This window comes from Grus americana, chromosome 1, assembly GCF_028858705.1.
Source record: "Grus americana isolate bGruAme1 chromosome 1, bGruAme1.mat, whole genome shotgun sequence".
NCBI classification, from domain to species: Eukaryota; Metazoa; Chordata; class Aves; order Gruiformes; family Gruidae; genus Grus; species Grus americana.
The window spans coordinates 13,770,584-13,790,541 of NC_072852.1; the positions used below are offsets into that span (position 1 = coordinate 13,770,584).

General features: G+C 36.8%; 1 protein-coding gene across 1 annotated transcript in view; it reads right to left on the reverse strand.

Moving 5' to 3' along the window:
- The window catches only part of PTPN12 (protein tyrosine phosphatase non-receptor type 12), an 81,391-nt gene that overhangs the window by 39,080 nt on the left and 22,353 nt on the right, over positions 1 to 19,958 (reverse strand). Inside the window, exons 2-6 of the mRNA XM_054840421.1 lie at positions 7,528 to 7,636; positions 3,799 to 3,875; positions 2,702 to 2,797; positions 1,645 to 1,683; positions 812 to 883 (exon numbers count right to left, since the gene is read on the reverse strand). Of these exons, the coding sequence (XP_054696396.1) occupies positions 812 to 883; positions 1,645 to 1,683; positions 2,702 to 2,797; positions 3,799 to 3,875; positions 7,528 to 7,636 (393 nt within the window). The remainder of the gene's footprint in view (positions 1 to 811; positions 884 to 1,644; positions 1,684 to 2,701; positions 2,798 to 3,798; positions 3,876 to 7,527; positions 7,637 to 19,958) is intronic.

Sequence of the window (19,958 nt, forward strand, 5' to 3'; positions counted from 1 at the left end):
ACATGCAATGGAAATGTTCAGGTTCCCTCCATCTTTCGGGAATCATAGCTTACTTGACAGTTACCCCCTGGGAATTTTCCAGGAAAAGATTCAGACCTCATCGTGATCTGCTACTCATTTTTGTTTTGATTTTAAAAGCAACAATAGAAGCAAAGGAAGTATTTTCAAATAAACCTGTATCTGTTACCAACAGAAACAAGTTTAAAAAAAAAAAATAGGAATTTAGTTTCTGTTTTGATAGAATCATAGAATGGTTTGGGTTAGAAGGGACCTTAAAGATCATCTAGTTCCAACCCACGTGCCATGGGCAGGGACACCCTCCAGATGACCAGGTTGCCCAAAGCCCCATCCAACCTGGCCTTTTCTTTATTCATGCCAATTAATTTTATGTAACTTAAAGAAAATGACCTATTGCAGTATTACTTTAATTTCTCATGCACATCCAGAACACACAAGTCATAACGGAGAGAAACAACTGCATGAATATTGTTTGATTACTTGAGTACAGTACAGACATTCAAAGCTACATCAAGTAAAGCTAAAGAAATGATACATAAAAAGATACAAGACCAAGGCAGACAGGTTCCCTACTTAAAAATTAAAAAAAAAAGCATGGAGGATTCAAAAAACCACACAGCTTATATAGACACATTGTTTTCCATGGCATTCCTTTGAGAGTCTTTGTGTAAAATTTGGTACAAAACAATTAAAAAAGCATTTGTTTTGTAATACAAACTGTTTGATGAACAGTTATTTTAAGTTACAAAAGCATTAAATCCTTCAAAACTAATTTATAAAGCTTTATACTTACACAAGAAACACGAAATGGTCCAAAAGTTACAGCTGCTTCTCCATACAGAGGCCAGTAACGTTCACATTTTTTCTGTTAAAGCAAAAAATTGTAATTTAATTCATGTGTAGTACTGACAGATGATGATTAACAGAAGCAGAGCAGACAAAATTATAATCTCTAATGCCTTATTCTCTCTCTTATCCGGCGCTTTTCCTTAATATCTGCCTACTGGTGCCTTGCTGGACTTCTTTTAAGATAGTAAAATGTCTTTTCTTTTGGTATCTAAAAGAAAAACAAACCCAAAATCCCAGATGACAATAAATATAGCCAAAAGACACTTTGTAAATTAGGATGGGAGCTTCATGACTGCCTACATATGTGCACACATCATACAGAGGTATGTGATGAGAGCTCATTTAGTTTTTGTGAAAGTGGAGTTCACAATTATGGAGCACTACTTTTTTTTTTTTTTTTTCTTTCTCAAGTCATAAGAATATAGCAGAGAGGTATTATGTATCAATTGACTGAAAATTCTGAAGGTTTCAGGATTTTGATAGTTGGCCTGCATCCCACAAAGAGCAGGATTTTTTCCATAGTGACATGACCAGAAACAGACCATTGGTACAGTTCTGTATACAAACATGCATATTCCACCCAGATGACTCTTAAATAATAATGTAACACTATAAACAAAGAAAAGCAGTCACATTCACAAATATAAGGATACGTGTTCTCATTCAATCTGGCAGATTATTTTTACAGTTATGGATTTGGCATATGAAGCTTTGCTGGTACTGGCATATTGCCCTGCATGGGCAATGCTTATTCACTTTTGTATTTCATATACATACCCTTCCCATTTCAAATTCTCGACAGGCCATAACAATTATCTGAAAATAAAAAAGGTGCTTGGAGTTAGCTGGTTTTAGATCAAATAAATTCACCAACACTTTACTGTTTGCTTCCATCTGGGCAGATACTGATACTCCTAAATTGGTTACTACTGAAGAGACTGATTAGTACTCTTCTCCTACTGGCAGATGCATGCTCTTTTAATTCTAAAATAGTACCCAAGTTTTATCCTGCACAAAATCTACAACACTAACACAACATTTTAAGGCTACTTACTTTGAATTCACTGTAATCCTGTAAAAATACCTTATTTATTTATTCAGCCTGACTGTAAAGTCTAAACTTAATCATAAAAATATAGAACCATTTGCCAACTGGAAGAAACATAGCTGTATTTGCTTAAAATTGCATAGATTGCTTAAAATAGGTGCAAAAATTTATTTAAAAAACAAGAATCAGATTTCTTAGGTGAAGCTATTTCAGATACATTAATGTGAGTAGCACAATAAAAATGCACCAACAGGTAAGACATTTGTTACAATAAGTAACCATGATTTAAGTGTCTGGTAAAACAAAAAAGTATTTTCAGAAATAATTTGTTGAACATAACTTTTAACTACTGTTAAAATTGGATAACTCCTGACAATAGCCGTTTAAACAGATGTAGAATATGTAAACCAATAAGTAACCAAAAATTAGCATAAATATGAAGGTAGGCCTTTTTTTTTGTTTCACATGCTGCTTCTGCATCTGATTTTGTCAGCTGTAAGGTCTCCTACAGGACAGATGTAACCAAGCATCAACCTATTCATAAATATGCATGATTTCATATTCAGTCAATAAAACTATTACTTTGAATTTTCATTATGAAATTGAATAAATAATATTAATGATATACAGAATGCTATTTAAACTACTAAAACAAGATTTGAGAAGTAAATGGACTAAATCACTGTCAGTATTTTTAATAAAATATCCAGCTCAGGCAAAAGATAAAGAATCACTGTGCCATGAAATAAGGTAATACCAAATTTTGGGTTTTAAGTAGGTACTTACGGCAACATTGTATTCCCATATCATCCTCCAGAAGTCTATTACTGTATTTGCTAATGGTCCCTGGGTAGCAACATATGCTTTTGGCCCATGTACTCCCTAGGATTGCACAAATTAACCATTAATACAGAAAATGTATCCGCACTGAATAAAAAAAGCTTTAGGTTATAATTGTGTAAAGTTAGAATATCTTTTTTTTTTTTTTCAATGAATATGAGTCCCATTTACATTAGTGGGATTTTTGCTGGTGATTTCAAGGGGAGGGCAAGTTTGTAACAGCTACCGTGCAGCCAGAAATGTAACAGGAAACATTAAGTTTCTGTATGTTCAGATTCTGAGGATTCCCTTTAAATCTGCGTTTTCTTTATTACTCAAACATTTAATGATGAAAATTTGAAAGTCTTTCTCCTAAAATTGTTCAAGGGGATGCTTTTTAAATTTCCCCCTCCCAGTAATACCACATTTCAGAAATCCAAAATTTAAAAAATTGTTTTACATCAAGCTTGAAGACATTTATATTCAGCTTTTCAAGCTAAACATTCAAGAAGCGAGATTTATATGAACACCTATATCTGAATAAACATTACTACACAGAAGCAGCATCAGAATAAGGCTACAAGGAAAACCCAAGATATTCACACTCTGAAACAAAAGTGTAACAGTTTTTTTTGCAAATTCTGACTTCTCTTTAAGACTGTTAGATATAGGTCCATTGCCACACTTCTGCCATGAATAGCAAGAAGTGCATATTAACATTTGTCAAACACCTCATTATCCCTAAAAACAGTCTCTCCAAATCTGGTAATTTTAACAGTATCACCTGTTAAAACAATCATATCTGAATTTTCCTACAGTATAAAGTTCCAATTTTGTTGCCTGTCACTTAAAAATGAAGTATTTCATATTATACTCACACTGAAGAGTAATATTAAAAATTGCTTTATAAATGGCATCATGTTTGCAAATTTATTCAAGCCCTACTAAAACAAAATCTTGCCTCACATCTTTAAATTCTTATCTCAGATTATAACATTAAAACTGCACTGATAGGAAATAAAAGCCTTAAGAGAATTTAAGAACTTTTAAAGAGTAATACATACCTTAATAAAGTTTGCATTGATGTAGTCTGAATCTTGTGGGGGAGTTTTTAAGGTCAGTTTAACCCGGCTATGATCAACTAAAAGAAGAATTTAAATATTTTTTTTAAACAATAATTACAACACATGTAAATCAATATGTAACAGTAAATATGATATACATAGTACATATAATATGTATAGAAGAAATTAAGCATTAAAGAACGTTTCCCAAAGATAAGTCACACAAGCAAGTCACTCGATTTAATTTATGGGTCCACCAACTCAAGTAGGGATAAGCAGAGAAGCTTCTACTGCTTTGTGCTTCTGATGCTTGAGTTTACAGAGTAGCAACTACTAGAATTCCAAGAGTGATTCATTACAGACAGGCAAAATTCAATTGATCAGAAGTAATCAAAATTGTAGTGACACAAGATTAACATAGATCATGATGGTCAGAATTAAAGGCACATTTACTGTGTCCATTCACAGAAAGCAGAAAGAATAAAACACCAGTGCAGAGTTAAAGCAGTCGGAAGGTCTTGAAGTCTCTGCCAAGGAGGCGTCCATCAAGTATTACAACATGAAATACGCACTGGGGTTTATTGCTCAGGCACAGACTGACCTCTATCCCCCAAACACTGGGTGAAGCACTTTGCTGGGGCACTTCTAAACTAGAAGCAGCAGACTCCTTCATTTTGGGGTTTCTGACATTTCAAGTTTCTGCCTCAATCATTACTGTCTCAGAGAAAGCTTCTTATAAAAATAGCAGATCTTTGGAAACCAAAATCCTCAGTAGTCTTAAAAACAGCCTTTATTAGTTGTTGATGGAATAAACTAAGCATCTTGGAATTCTTTCTGGCATTGAAAAAAAAATTAAATGCATCTTTAATACAGGGACAACTTGATGATTCTTACTAAGAAGGATGGTGGGTGGTTGGCCAGTCCTCCTCCCAGCTCTTGTTGATACCAACACTTCCTACCTAGCATGTAAAAATCATTCAAACTATCTCTGCAATAAAGGTTGATGCAGTTAATTTAGTATTATGATAAATTGGAAATCCAGATTTAAAAAAAAATAAAAAATCTTCACACTGGGGAACAGAAGTATCTGCAGGAACAGCATCTGATCAAGCAATTTCTCTTACTTGCTGCTCCCAGGGTCAATTCTTCAACCACAGAACAGCTGCTAAAACTTTTATTTATTAGAGCTAAATCCAAGAGGGGGAAAAAAAAATAATAAAAGAACAAGTCTATTAAAAAGAGGAAATATGGTTGCTTGGGGTTTTTTTTGTCAAAACATTACTGGTAATAAAAGAGGGCACGATGCCCACAAGAAGTACATGCTAGGAGTTATTTCTACACAGAAAGCTCCTCCAAAAAGCTTCCAAGATACTTGCTCCCAAGATGGTGAAATTTTCTGCCAGCATCCTGATAACATGCAAAAAATGTTTGCGTTACCATGTAATGCTTCCTAAAAAAGCACAAGTATAGATTACAAGACATTTAGATCACAGATATAAAGACAACGCACTCTCACATAAAGACCTAGACAAACCCTTAAAACATATTACACTGTATTACACTCATATATATAATGTAAAAGCAAGAACAGTCTATAACATGCAATGGTTAATGAATACTAAAAATTGCTTTTAAATGGTGGATCAGACTAATTAAAGTGGTAGGCTACTGAAGGCTCCTATCTTCCCAGCACAGTAGATCCAAAATTCTAGAGCAGTTTCCAAATGTCAACATTTCCAGCCTGCCACTATCTGCCACCAGTCAAATTCCAGCTTCAGAGGAAAGTGAATGTGCTTGGACATTTATACATAGCTTAAAGGGTCAGTTCACAATTACCAATTGGTGTCTTCAGGTAACCAGTGAACACCATGTTTCATTTAACTGTCATTTAGGATAGCTGAGTAATCTGTAACGTGAACATGCACACATCTTTTATTCTGAAGCCAGTACTGAGATAGTATTGAGGTACTGATCCCTCTAGCAGCAGTAACAATTTGTGATAAATACAGCACTAATCTCCAATTAAGTTACATTTGTAAGTTCTTTTCTGGATTTAGAAAAGATAGGCAAAGTATCATCCCCCTTCCTCCTCCAAAACATCTCATGGCTTTCACTTCTGTCAAGCTGGTCTCCCATGGCTTTATTGCTGGAACCTTTGGATATTTGAAGATATTCTCGCTTTAACTGAAAATATACCTGCAATTGTGCTCAGCATCAGCTTTGAGGTTTGCTCATTTTCCCCACTGTTACCTGTGTACCCTTTCAGATCCCAATGACTCAGGTTTTATTTTTATGTACATGAAAGAAAAGCACGTCCACCACTCTAGCTGCAGCCATTCACTACTGTAGTGGCTATTAAGAGTCTCATCAATTCAGCCTAGGTGCTACCAAGATTGTGCTATATTGTTCATGATCTACCAAAATGCCAGCACAGAAGAAAGAGTGTAACAACTCTTAATAATAAGACAATAACAACTTCCTTCTCTTTTTCTCTCCATCCATTAAACATGTTTCCTCCCAACTAAAAAAAAAAATCAAAACAAACATAAACTCCCCAATGATATTAAAAGATTTTGCTGCAGTTGAGCTTAGTACCATACTACTCTTCACATGTAATGTATGTTACACATACACCCTCCAGAAAAACCTGAATACAGGTGCCTTTCCTTCTCAGTGCAGCAGCAAGCACTATGCTCACCTTGTTAAACAATCTAGGGCCTGTGGCTTTAGGGCAAAGTTTGCTGCTGGAAGTATTGCTCCCAGCACTGATAAACAGTAAAAATTCCAGCGCTAGAAAAACAGAGCACACAGGTACAGAACAATCTGAAACACACAGTAATTCACTGGAGTTTCAATTTCAAAATATGTTTCTGTAATAAAGCTAATGATGCTTAAGACCATTTTCAACTTCAAATTGGTTATAAATCTCCTAACACTTCTGAGGAGCCTAAGCAGAGTAAAATGTATCTGTTGCTAATCATCTGGGATATGAAAAATAGCATTAGTCAGGAGACTATCCTTTAATCTCACTGTTGGCTGTTCATATTGAGAAGCACAGTAGGAGCTGCTGAAATACATGGCCTCATGAGCTACACAAAGTGAGCTTGTAACAGGCAATCTTGTCATTACAGACCACTGATCGGTTATATCCGCACCCTGGTGGTTTTCAAATTTAAATTCTGCTCTGACTCTTGTTTCCTGTGTTTGTACATGAAACTGAATTTCATTTGGGCTCTAGCAAAATACAAACCAAAGATAATCTAGCACTGGAAGTTCTCTGACACCATTTGCAGTATAGAAACAATCAAAAAAGATCTATTTTACTTCAACCCACAAAACCAGGTTCCTTAAAAGTCTTTAAAGTTTCATCTAGTGTTTATGCTGACATTTGTTTGTTTTCTACCATGAATAACATATTCCTAAGGAAAAAAATACAGTTAAGCACCTAGTAAAGGTCTAGATTATTCCGAGCTAAAATGAAAATGTCAGCTTGATATGGCTTGAGACCTAGCATACATTTTATCATTAAGTGATAGTTCTCCTAATAAAATATACAAATGTTCACTTACTTTTCCTTCCAAGTTAAAAATAAAATTTTTATCAAAGTTATCTTTCAGCAAATTATCTCCAATTTTGCTTCTCAGTAATAACTAAACAGTAAAATTCAAAATACATAAAAAATAACAAGTACTTTTCTTTGGCTTCTTTTAAAACATAAATCAGACTTACATGGCAATATATCCTTGTATCTATTCTTTTTAACATTTTCTTCTTTTTCTCCAGTAGCTGTTGGGTAGATCTTCTCTGTTCTGTATTTTGTTGATAATCTTCTTAACCTCTGAAATAAAACATTTATGTTAGATTTTCAAGTCTCAAGATAGCAGAAACATCACTAGGTATTAGCTTCATTGATCATAACATCATAGAATCATTTTGGTTGGAAAAGACCTTTAAGATCATCAAGTCCAGCCATTAACCTAGCACTGCCAAGTCCACCACTAAACCATGTCCCTAAGCACCACATCTACCTGTCTTTTAAATACCTCCAGGGATGGTGACTCAACCACCTCCCTGGGCAGCCTGTTCCAGTGATTGACAACCCTTTCAGTGAAGAAATTTTTCCTGATATCCAATCTAAACCTCCCCTGGCACAACTTGAGGCCATTTCCTCTCGTCCTATCACTTGTTACTTGGGAGAAGAGACCAACACCCACCTGGCTACAACCTCCTTTCAGGTAGTTGTAGAGAACAATTAAGGTCTCCCTTCAGCCTCCTCTTCTCCAGGCTAAACAACCCCAGTTCCTTCAGCCGCTCCTCATAAGACTTGTGCTCTAGATCCTTCACCAGCTTCGTTGCCCTTCTCTGGACACACTCCAGCACCTCAATGTCTGTCTTGTAGTGAGGGGCCCAAAACTGAACACAGTACTCTAGATGCAGCCTCACCAGTGCTGAGTACAGGGGGACGATCACTTCCCCAGTCCTGCTGACCACACCATGTCTGATACAAGCCAGGATGCTGTTGGCCTTCTTGGCCACCTGGGCACACTGTTTGCTCATATTCAGCCAGCTGTTGATCAACACCTTTGTGTCCTTTTCGGCCAGGTAGCTTTCCAGCCACTCTTCCCCAAGCCTGTAGTGTTGCCTGGGGTTGTTGTGACCCAAGTGCAGGACCCAGCACTGAGCCTTGCTGAACCTCATACAGTTGGCCTTGGCCCATCAATCCAGCCTGTCCAGATCCCTCTTCCTACCCTCAAGCAGATCAACACTCCTGCCCAACTATAAGTAGATTACTCAAAAATAATAACTCAAAAACCCCCTCCTTTTACAATATTCACTATGATGAAGTTTAAAAATCTAGTTATCCAGTACTTTTAGTTCATCAGCAGTTTACATTCAAGTTGAAAACAGTTCTATACATCATGAGACATGGAACTTTGGAAAAGCCACTATAGCACCACTATGGAATACAGGTATATTTTCTTCAGGAAATACACTGCTCTGTTAGGGGCATTTAGGAAATGCACTGCATTAAGAATACCTGTGAGAAACAGAAAAATCTGTTATTGCTCAGAATACCTGGAGGAAGAGCACAGAGCAGGCTGGCACAGGAACAGCTGGTAGCAGCTGGTACTTTGCTCTGAAACACAGAGCTTCCAACACACTGACAACTGAACAGAAAGCAAAATCCCACTTTTAACAGGCATCAACTCCTAACACCCAACTCCTGTTAAGTTTCAAGCTCACCCAGAGAAAGAAGGTCCATGCCTCTCAGGAACAAGGTATTCACAATTAAGATGAGTGACAGGAGGTCTGCTGTATTCACAGCAATGTCATTTTTCTCGCTCTATCTATTTCAAATCCTAGAAACTTGAAAAAGTCAAAACCTCTAATAACAAAATCCAGCCCATGCCTTCCAGCACCCTAGGAAATAACAAGAGCAATACAGCTTTTATCATCCCACTCAAATTAGGCTTTTGCAACCTTAAAACTGTGGAGGAAAAAAAAAAAAAGAGTATAAATTCTCTTTGGGGAAAAAAAACAAAACAAAAACCAAATAAAACCAAGAGGAGCTAGCAGTGCTTGTTATTTTAGATTGTGTAAACATACAGATTTAAGAAGGAACCTGAAGAACAACTCAGTTAACTCTGGCTTTCAGCTAAAGCTAGGTGGTTGCAAAACCAGCCATTCTGTCAACACTGACATGGTGGTGGTATATAAGATGATCAGAAGAAAAACAGAGAACATAGCTTCAGAGAAGTTTAGTATTTCCGTTAAGTGGTATTCTGGGCAGGTAGAAGGGTAGAGGTTGTTCATGTTCTCCTCCCTCCTTCTTTCATGCTTGATTATCATCCTTGAAGACCCAAAATGTTCATAGCTTGCTTTCTGTCGGGGAAGGGGGAGAATGGAGGAGGTTGTTTACTAGTTAAAAATATCAATCTTTATCACTGACTACACAACAATATGCAGGCAGAAAGACATCATAAATAAGATTGTATGGAAAGCCAGTTTTCTTAATTCTTCTAAAACTACTAAAACACTTGGAAGACTCACTGCACACTTCAATTTTTTTTAAAAAAAGGAAAAATGAATTGGCAATTCAAGTCCTCCAAGAATTCTTCCAGTAAAAAAAGGAAAAGAAAACAGAGAAAAAAAATTTAGCATTTCTGCTACATACAGAAAAACACTTTCAAAAATTTGTCTGGATATAGTGAAAACTGGCAAATTTTATATGCAAATTTAGATAAAACTTTGCATTAATTTAGTTGAAAAATATGCATCTAATAATCTATAAAAGTGGCATTTACAGAGCAAAAACAATGGCAAGGTAAAATAAAATAGCAAATCAAGAAGTACCAGTTTTCAGACATGTTTTTTCTCTTCTCTGAGGACTTTACCAGAGATTAAATCACTGAACACTAAAGAGAGTAATAGAACTACCACATAGGGTTTTTTTTTCTTAAAGTGCATTGCTCTCTAAAAACTCACAATTTAGTCAATGAAGAAAAAACAGTAAATATTTGGAGGTGGGACAGTAAGTCTCTGACCACACAGTGACTGAAGTACTAAATATACTGTCTGAAAAACATCGCTACAATGAAGAATCAGAAGATTCAATTCTTGAAAAGACATGTAAACAGTTACAGGAAGCTTCCATTCAGACTACACCATCTTTGCAACACTAAAAACAAATTCACAACATAACCTGTATACACAGCAGGCAGAGAAACCCGATTTGTAACATGGTACAGATGTAAAGAATACCACTGCACATGGGAGACATACTGTCCTACATAACACTGCCCTTACTTGTGTCAAAATAAAAAATACTGCCTGTGCTAAGCCTGGACACAACCAGGAGTCTAGAAATAGCAAAATAAATACACATAATTTAGCTATATCAGCTAAGAATTGCAAGACTGAGAAACAGTTTGAAATAGGCTATAAGCCTCTAATTCGGGGGGGGGGAGGTGACGACACACACGACTAAGAGAAACAATTATACTTTCCAAGTACAGACATGTATTCTGTATATTGTTCCACATCTCAACCTGGTTGTGAGTTTGAGAGGTTTCTTCCCCCATTTTACTGATCTTTAGGGATAAATGCCATGACTCTGCTTAGAAAAAGTAACAGAAAGAAGTTTAGAGAAAAAACAACTAAAATCCATGAGTATAAGCAGAAGTTATTTTGCACGCACTTGAGGAAGTGATACAGGAAAAAGGTTAGGTATCAAAAAGCACCCTAAGATGATGATCCTTTTAGCTTTAGCCTAGTTTAAAGGCATGCAACAAAAAAAACCAAAAAACCCCACACTTTCACAGGTACAACTAGGACCTCTCATAAGCCAAAAAGGCTAGAGTGACTAGTACCAACATTCATTTTTGAGAAAGTGATGCTATGAGAATTCAGCATAGCCTTCTCCCCTGCATGATTCAATAGCTGTACAATCTGCTAAGCAGACTGGAAAGAAGGATTAGCGTAGCCCAGCTCCAAGGCAAAGACTGGAAATGAAATACAGGTTGACTTTAACACACATCTGTTCCTCAAATACTTTAGGATCCATGGTTTTTTTTAATGCATGTTTGTCAGCTGTGCTGTGACATGGGTAATAGAAGATAAGTACAGTCCTGAGAGCAATCAAAGAGAGTAATGATTTGCAGTAGTATCGGCTACATTGAATAGTATCTACTTCATGCTTTGGAAGAGAAAAACTTGACTAAAGAGTAAGGAAAGAATTCTAAAAACTGAGCTTTGAACAAACTACAACAGGAATGAAAGAGTGCCAGACTCGGCAGAAGATTTCATCCTACACGCAACAGAAAATTTCTGCAGAAAGCTACTGCAATGTGCACACACAGCCTGCTGTAGGATGCAAGAGATTCAGTGCTTCCTAGGTTACAGCCTAGAGCGACCAGGAGGAGGAGAATGTACTCAATAGCAGAACAGGGGTAGTGACAGGGCAGAAGAAGAAAGAATTTTGTTCAGACTATGGCAAGTTGATGACAAGATAGCCAGTAAGATCTGTCATAGTCTAGTTTCATGCTAATTCATAATAAACAACTATCTACAGCACAAAGCAGCACTCATTTGGGTTAAGTCAGTAAACGGCCAAATGGCTTCCCAGAAGATATTCGGATGCCAACAGCAGGGACACGAGAGATCCAGCCTACTGCCTCCGCAGATAACAGTGGATGCTTCCATGACATTTGCATATTCACTGGAACTGCTATTTTGGTACCACAAAAATCTTCATTTATATATTCTTTTAAGAACAAAATGGTCAAAAAGTAAGTGTATATTCATGATTCATCATATTTAAAGAACTACATTCATAAGGCCTTAAGTTCCATTCTTATTAGAAAAGCTCAAGTTTAATTCTGCTTATTCACTGCGTGACAGAAGTGGTTTGTGGGATGGTGACAAACACTTACCACATGTGATGGTGGGGGATGAACCTCTGAAACAACTTGAGTTTCAGAAACGTACTTCCAGCTTCCACAGTGGTTTTACAGTCTGTACTACAAATCTACTGCAGTGTTTTCACAAAAAGACAAACCAGCTTTTCAAACCCTACTTGTTCAATCCTACCATATTAAGAACAACTTAGTCCAGTCAGTTCAGGAAACGCAGATCTCTGACTTTTGCAATCAATCTATTTCATATATTTAACACTTTAAAAAGCCTGTAAAGACACATTGCTTAATACCATACAAATGTTGTTTGTGGATTAAAGAAAATATTTATACTGCCTATTGAGATTGAAGAACTTGCTTTAAAAGCCTGAACCTTATTTAAGATACAAAAGTTCTTGTGACTCCTTTCTGGGCTTTTTTTCAAGGAAAGCTGCACCTACAGTTCATTTGCTATGTGACAACAGGCAACAGCAACAGGCTTAGGAAGCTAAGCTACACAGACAGCTATGGCAGCAGAGTCATGAGATAACACCAAAACTACAACAATATATCTTAGAATCATAGAATGATTCTATATTTTGTTTTGCAAAAAATTGCTTAAGTGTATTAAGAAATACTCGAGGAACTGAAAACTAAAGAAAAGCTTCCATAAAAGTTACCTTAAAAATTAATGCATAAAAGAAGATACTGGGAAACACTTAAAAAAAAAGAAGAAAAAAGAAGTGTTAATGCACTCATTTTGTAAGACAGCTAGTTCTATCATTAGCTTGACATTGCATTGTTCTTATTAGCAGCAGGGGAAGAAAAACACATGAATTATGTTCTACTGTGCTCTCATCCTAATAATTTAGATAAACATTACTAGGGCAGAATAAATTTCCAAGTACTTTTATACAATGAGAAATATGTACCTGTAAGGAGCCAAACTACTACAAAAATGTCAAAATAACTATCTTCTGGTTACCTATGGTCAGATTACACAGGTTTCAGATCCTATACCAATACCATGAACACAAAGAAGTCTTTGTCAAAAGACAGCTCAAGTGCAGACTCAGATAGATCACTGCTCAAATGGGGCTCTGGCTTTCTAAAACTGCTTTGGTTCCAGAAGTATTTTAGCTTGAAGTCCCTGCAAATCCAACTGGAGTTTCCCCTATACCACTTTCTTACCACTGAGGGCTCTGGGAAACACCAAGACAAGCTGATGCTAATAAACTTGGCTGGAGGATGGACTATTCTGTGTTAAGGTTGCCTCTGCAGCATGGGGTTGCAATAGCAAGGAATAAACACACACAGTGCACTGGGTTTCCTTTAGTCCCTCTGCCAGAACAAGAGCTGCATGGGGATAGTGGGGCACAGTACAGCTTAGCCCAAAGTTTCTGTGGAAGTCAGATCCAGTTGGGCTGAATCAACACTGAACTGTCCCAAATGGCATATCACTGGTCACCTCATTCCCCTGTTAAGTAGGACAAACAATGCAGAGTTTAATACAATTTCAGGTATTATACTTGCATTTAAGTCTCCCAACTATCTCTGCAGTTTCATGAAAACATGAAAAGACCTACATGCAAGATAACATCCAAAGAGCCTAAGCTGACAATTAAATTTAGCTATCATACTAATACTTAGTACATAGATATGAAATTACAGATAAAACTAATTTTTGAGAGCATTCCTCTCACCACTTTGCCTTAGGAGTATTTGAAAAACAGCATACAATTGTGACACATGTCAATCTTTCTCCAGTTATTCCTATCAGCTTTCAAACAACAATTATTTTTAAAATAAACACTAGCCAAGCATAAACAATGAAAGGAGAATGATCCGGTTCTGTAAAAGAAAAGTTTCATCGTACCTCAACATTTGCAGATGGCTTTGGCTGCAAGGAACAGGCTAGCAGATTGCATTTAACCTATTTCTTTGAAATAAAGACCTGAAAGGACATTGCAAGCTGAACTGATAGAAACAATGAGACACAATACAGAGGAATTTTCACTACCTCAGCATTCTCTTGTAGCAACACCTACTAACTTTCGAGCTCTAGGTGCTCCAAGGGAATCTCTGCTGAAGCGATTAATAGACGAGCCTGATAATTACAGTCCCTTGGGAGCTCTGTCTTCTGTGTTTCATAGCAGGACAATGACGGGTCTAAAACCCCCGCTGTGTTCAAGGAAGCTTGTGTGAACTACGTAAAAAAGATCCCTCCAAAATTACCCAGGGAAATGAGAACAGCATCATTTCAGTATTAGATGGTATAGTGTATTCTATAACAGCTTAACTCTGCTTGGTATTTTCTCAGGGAAGAGGAGAATTCATGTTATTGCATTATTTTGAGATTTATGTCCAATAAAGAAGCATCAGTCAATGAAGACAATGCTGGTAGGTCCTCACACGGAGAAGACCAAATGACAGTACTGAAAGAAGCCAGTTAAGGCGTACATCCTACTTTCTTCAGTATCACGTAAAAACTGAGAACAGGTAAAAATTTGCAAGAATTAGGTACTACCAGTACATACCAATGTTTGCCATCTTTCCAAACCTATATTTTCCCTAACAAAAATGTTAGGGCCAGGCATGTTTCCCACACTGCTAATACTTAAAGGATAGCTTTACACAGACATATTATCAAAACGTGGGCCAACTGCTTCAAAAGTCTCCTTTTCTCTACTTCATTTCTTAAACTATTTTTATACTATCTGCAGATTAATCCCAGCCTAAACTAGCAGTACTGTCAATTACAGTTGCAGTTAATTTATGTTCAGCATAATAGTTAGGCATCATACCTACTGCCAGTAATGGACTGGTTTTAGAATGATGGAGAAGACTAAAGAGATCTGTGGTCTGTTCATGAGCAAATAAATAAGCAAAACATTAAATTACTAAAGCATATTCAAGTTTTAGTTAATAAGTTACTAATGTCTGTTCTAACATGTTTTAGAAAGCTCTGCAGCATACTCATTACACAAGCAAGAACTGGGATTATAACTATCTCTGAACCATACTGTTTCCTCAGCACACTCAATTTATTGCAAAGACTACCATGAACACATTACATGAAGTGAAAACGTGCAGGACAACACAACAGTGACACATATAGGCTAGGAGTGAAAAATATGAAAATTTCTATTAGTCTGAAACCACGTGATAAGAAAATAGACTGCTTTTGGTTGAAGGCTGGGAAGCATGTATTGATGCAAAAACAGAAAAGGCATTTAAAATCAGCACACACTACAAATAACAGGCTGCTTAACATGTTAAAGAAATTCAGGAACAATTCTTAATAATTCAAAACAGAAATAAGCCTGAAATTTTTTGCAACAGACCACAAGATGATTTTCAGACCTAACAATATCAACACAAACAGCATAAGGCAGCAAAGCACTTAAAGAAACATCCATGGAAACAACACTCATAATCAGGGAACCCCTCTGCTTAAAAGTGTGACTTCCAATTTACTAGATTCACTATTTTCCTCTTATTCCTAGGTTTCCGTGGTTTTGTGCATGCTGACAGTACAAGTATATTAAAAAACCATGGCATGTAATCTTGAATTTCCTTTTAAATCTTTCTTTGAACATATACAGCTCTTGGTCATCTTACCTTGCTATGTAATTAAAAGGGAAGATACTCCTAAAGAAAGCTATGGCGAATAATTTTTAAGAGAATGTTTTTACAATGCTCTAGTTGATGAAATGTTTCAATCGAATCAATCAATATACCTGCAAAAAATCCAACAGCTTGTTACTGAAGAAAACCGCTACTAAATACAGTAAAAAAGCCTGTTAGCTGTAGCCTATAATATATGCTATCTTCATATTTAAGCCTTCTATACCAAGCTCCTCACCGAATCATTTTTCACAAGCAGTTGAACTTTCAAGTCAAGATGGTAACTAAAGGCTTGAATTGTCCTTCATACAATCCTCTGCAATGTTTCAAGACAGCTAACACCAGTCATTTTAGGGCAAAATGAATGATAATTGTTTCTTATGCAAAAAAGAACTGCTAATATCTAAAAATTTTTAAACTAAAAAAATTTTTTGCAGGAGAACTATGCATGCCAAACTAGTGAATACAAAACATCTTGAAATAAGGAAGCAAAGGAGTTTTCCCCACCTCCAAACCTTTTTGTCACAACACTGTAGATATCAACTCTATTAGTAGTTCTTGTACAATTTCACTGCCAGCATGTCACCAATTTTGCCAATTTCTTCATGAAACTGATGAATGCATATTTACGCCTCATTTAGGTCAGAGTCAGTAATTTAAGATCTTATCATACAATGGCAAAAAGAATTGTCAAACTCAGTCCAGTTTTCATTACAGGCATATTTCCTTTGTAGCAGGAAACTGCTGTACCATTGTACAAGGGTACAAAGATGCATAACCCTTCCACCTTCAGCAACTTCTGACAGAATACGGTTTAGGCACACTAGAGGGACAACAGGAAAGGTGATGTATTGTAGCTGTTCTCAGAGATGTCGGCTATACATGCAATCAATGCAGGCATTTACAGCGTAAGCAAAACAAACCTGTGTATGTCACTCTAGACCATGACAGCCTTCAGAATCTCTGGGGGAATTCAGCAACAACAGGTTGGCTGGGAGTGTGCACAAACACCTTGAATCCAGAGTGTCTTGCTAAAAGGCATCCAAAACCAAGGGAAAGATTGCTCAGTCTTGTTACGCTCACAATGATTTGAGCTGCTTAGTAAGACGGTAACCAGAAGTGGAATCACTGATATTAAGCAGTGATTTAGCTTTAAACAAAAAGATGTGTTTAAATGGCCACCCCATCTCTAATCTTGGTCAGCAAAAGCAAGCAGAAGTAAATCTGCAACACCAATGCTGCCATAGCAGAGCTCTCCGAAAAAGCCTTGCCAGGAGCAAGTCTCAGAGCAAGTATGAGACAGGTCAGATGAACTTTCCACTCCAATGCTGGAGGTGGGTTTTATTTTAAAACCAGAAACTGGTTACAGGTGCAGGTAAAATTCCTCTCAAGACCCACCCTTTGAATTATCCAGGAGAGGTGACCACACTAAAATCCATTATCTAGACAGAGTAGCTCTGAAGCCAAACTTCGATTTTGACATCCTGGATGTGATACTGACAGTGCAACATCTGAATTGAGTGAAGACTTTTACAGAGTGTGCCCTTCCCCTGAAACAGAGGTGAAAGTAGGTACTTGTCCTACCTCCTTTACACCAGATTTAAAGTTTCTCAGGGAAATCAAAACCCAACAGCTACAACATAGTAAGAATGGATACCAAAGTAACAGCATCCCTAGGACAAGCCCATGGAAGCGTAGAAGAAATTATCTAAAGGTAAATTGAGACTTTTTCCCCACAAAGAACACCCCAAAGGTAAGAGGTTTTATTCCAGCTCAGTCAGGCAGCTAAAAGGAACGTAAGCAATGCTTTTTTCAGGGTCACAGGAGAGGGGCTGGGCCAGTCACCATTGGTAACAATTCTATGGCTCTTTGGTTTCAGTGCTCATGCCTTAACATATGTAACATCCTTAAACAGTCAAAAGCACCCTGTGACAAGCATTCAAAGGAAGAGCTGTATAGCCAATACAGATCAGGTACAATTCATATAAATAAGCAACTTCTTCCCTTTCTTCCCCACAGTCTTTACCATTCCCTTGCTCTTGACTTCTTAGTATGTGCACTGAGGCACTAGAGTTCCATGGAGAATATATTTTGCTTTTTTTTCTGCTCAGCACTAAAAAAAGAAATAAAAAACAATCAAGTTGTTCTCCCTTTTCCTTCACAAGATGCAAAACTCTTCCTCTTTTCCCATGCCTTGGAACTCATTTCCTTGAGGTCAGTGTTTGGTTTTGGCCCAATTCATACTAGGTGAAAAAAACCAGCACCAAAACTGAAACAGGAAACACTGAGCTTTCACTCCAACAGAAGTAAACTAGAATTTCCTACCTGCTGATCCCCAGTACCAAATCTGCCATAAGCAAAGGCACAGGAGAACAGTCTTAAAGCCTTTTAACAAATCTGTACATACATCCCCCAAAAAAGGTCTGCTATAGCTGTTATGTCCTGCCTTCCAAAAAGGCATCAGCATTTTTTAAACAGCTATGTCTTGCCAATTTATCCGAAACAGAGATCCTGCCCTTTAAGACTTTCACTGAGAATGACTTTAAGCCAAAAAGCTGGAGCCTAACAAATGCTCTGGGTAAAAAGCATAGTTGTTTGTGCTATCAAGAAACACTGCAACTGCAATCTGGTTTTGGGTCCAAATTACCTTACTGAAACATCTTTAGAACTCCAAGGTGCTGTTTCTTTCAGTTATATGATGTCCTTTCGCATACAGTTAAATCACTATGTGATGACACGAGTTCAGTGTTAAATATGCTGATGTTGGGCATGCAAGGAATTCCAATAAAAATATGTCAGTTTTATCTTTCACCAGAAGTCTAACTTTTTTTTCAGAAGCAGGCTTGAACCTTGTATAGATACACAGTATCTGTAGAGACTTTCAGCAGTTTAGAAACCGCCATATTCAGCATGGAAGATTAGGATACTGCTAATATAGTTATGTTAGTTCATAATTGGCAATTACAACACCCACAAGGTTTTAACAACCCCCCTTCAAAAAACCACAATCTAACCCCCTTCCAGACATAAATACAAAAAACCCCATTTTTGACAAGCACTGAATCAGTACTTCCATGCAGCAACACATACACAGGGAATATGTAAGGGAATGTAAAGGGAAAAAGAAGGTATCACACAGAAAATACATTTCTACTAACTGGAGAAAACATGCTTATAACTATTTTCACCCCTTCTTTGAGGCTGTGTCTGGAAGCCAAGGAATGTGCTAGTTATAAAGAGGCCATTTATGATGGAGTTCAATAGCATTTTAAGAGCCAGAAAGAAGTAGCCTCATTAAAGACAGAAACTTGTACTAAGATTTCAACTGTAATAACCCTAGCTAATAACCAGCCCAATATTTGTGGATAGGCAAAGGAATTTTGTGTCATAATTGTTTATATTTGTAGCATCTGCCAATTTTTGCCTAACAAATGTGTCCCCATCAGTTCAAAAGCACACACCTTCCAACCAGATTATGCCAATTCTGGTTTCAAAGAGATGGAACAGAGAATGCAATGGCCAACAAAATTCCCATAAATACAGCAGAAAGAGCTATAAAGAAACTACTCAAATGAAACCAAAGTATCAATGGCCTGTATAGAAACAACAAATCTAGACAATAAGTTATTCACAAGCATGATTTTTAGATTATTTCTTTCCATTAAAATTTTTGTTTTAATGGCTGAACATTCAAGTTGGAAGAAACACTGCTAAAAGCCTGAACAATACAAACTCTGACATTTACTTTGTTTCTTCTGAATTTTTAAAAAAAGTCCTTGAACCTTCTACACACACACTTTGACAAAAGTAACATTGGCATACACGCAGCATTTTCCATGACCTTATAGTACTACTGCTCACACAGAAAATATTTCTAAATTTCCTCATATTTTGTTCAATGAGCAGCTTCAAAAAAGGAAAAGGCTGTGATTATTCTCAAATACAACTATTTCAAATACATTGTTTGACATACCACGGTAACCTTAATCACAGGTATTCTCAGGGCATGCAAACCCAGAAGTGACTAGCAAAAGAAATAGTTGCCTCTTCTGCAGCCCTGTATCATGATTTCACTAGAACACCCAAAGACAAGAATACTACAGTGAAGTTACTGAAAAGTAAATGAAAATACTGTTTTAA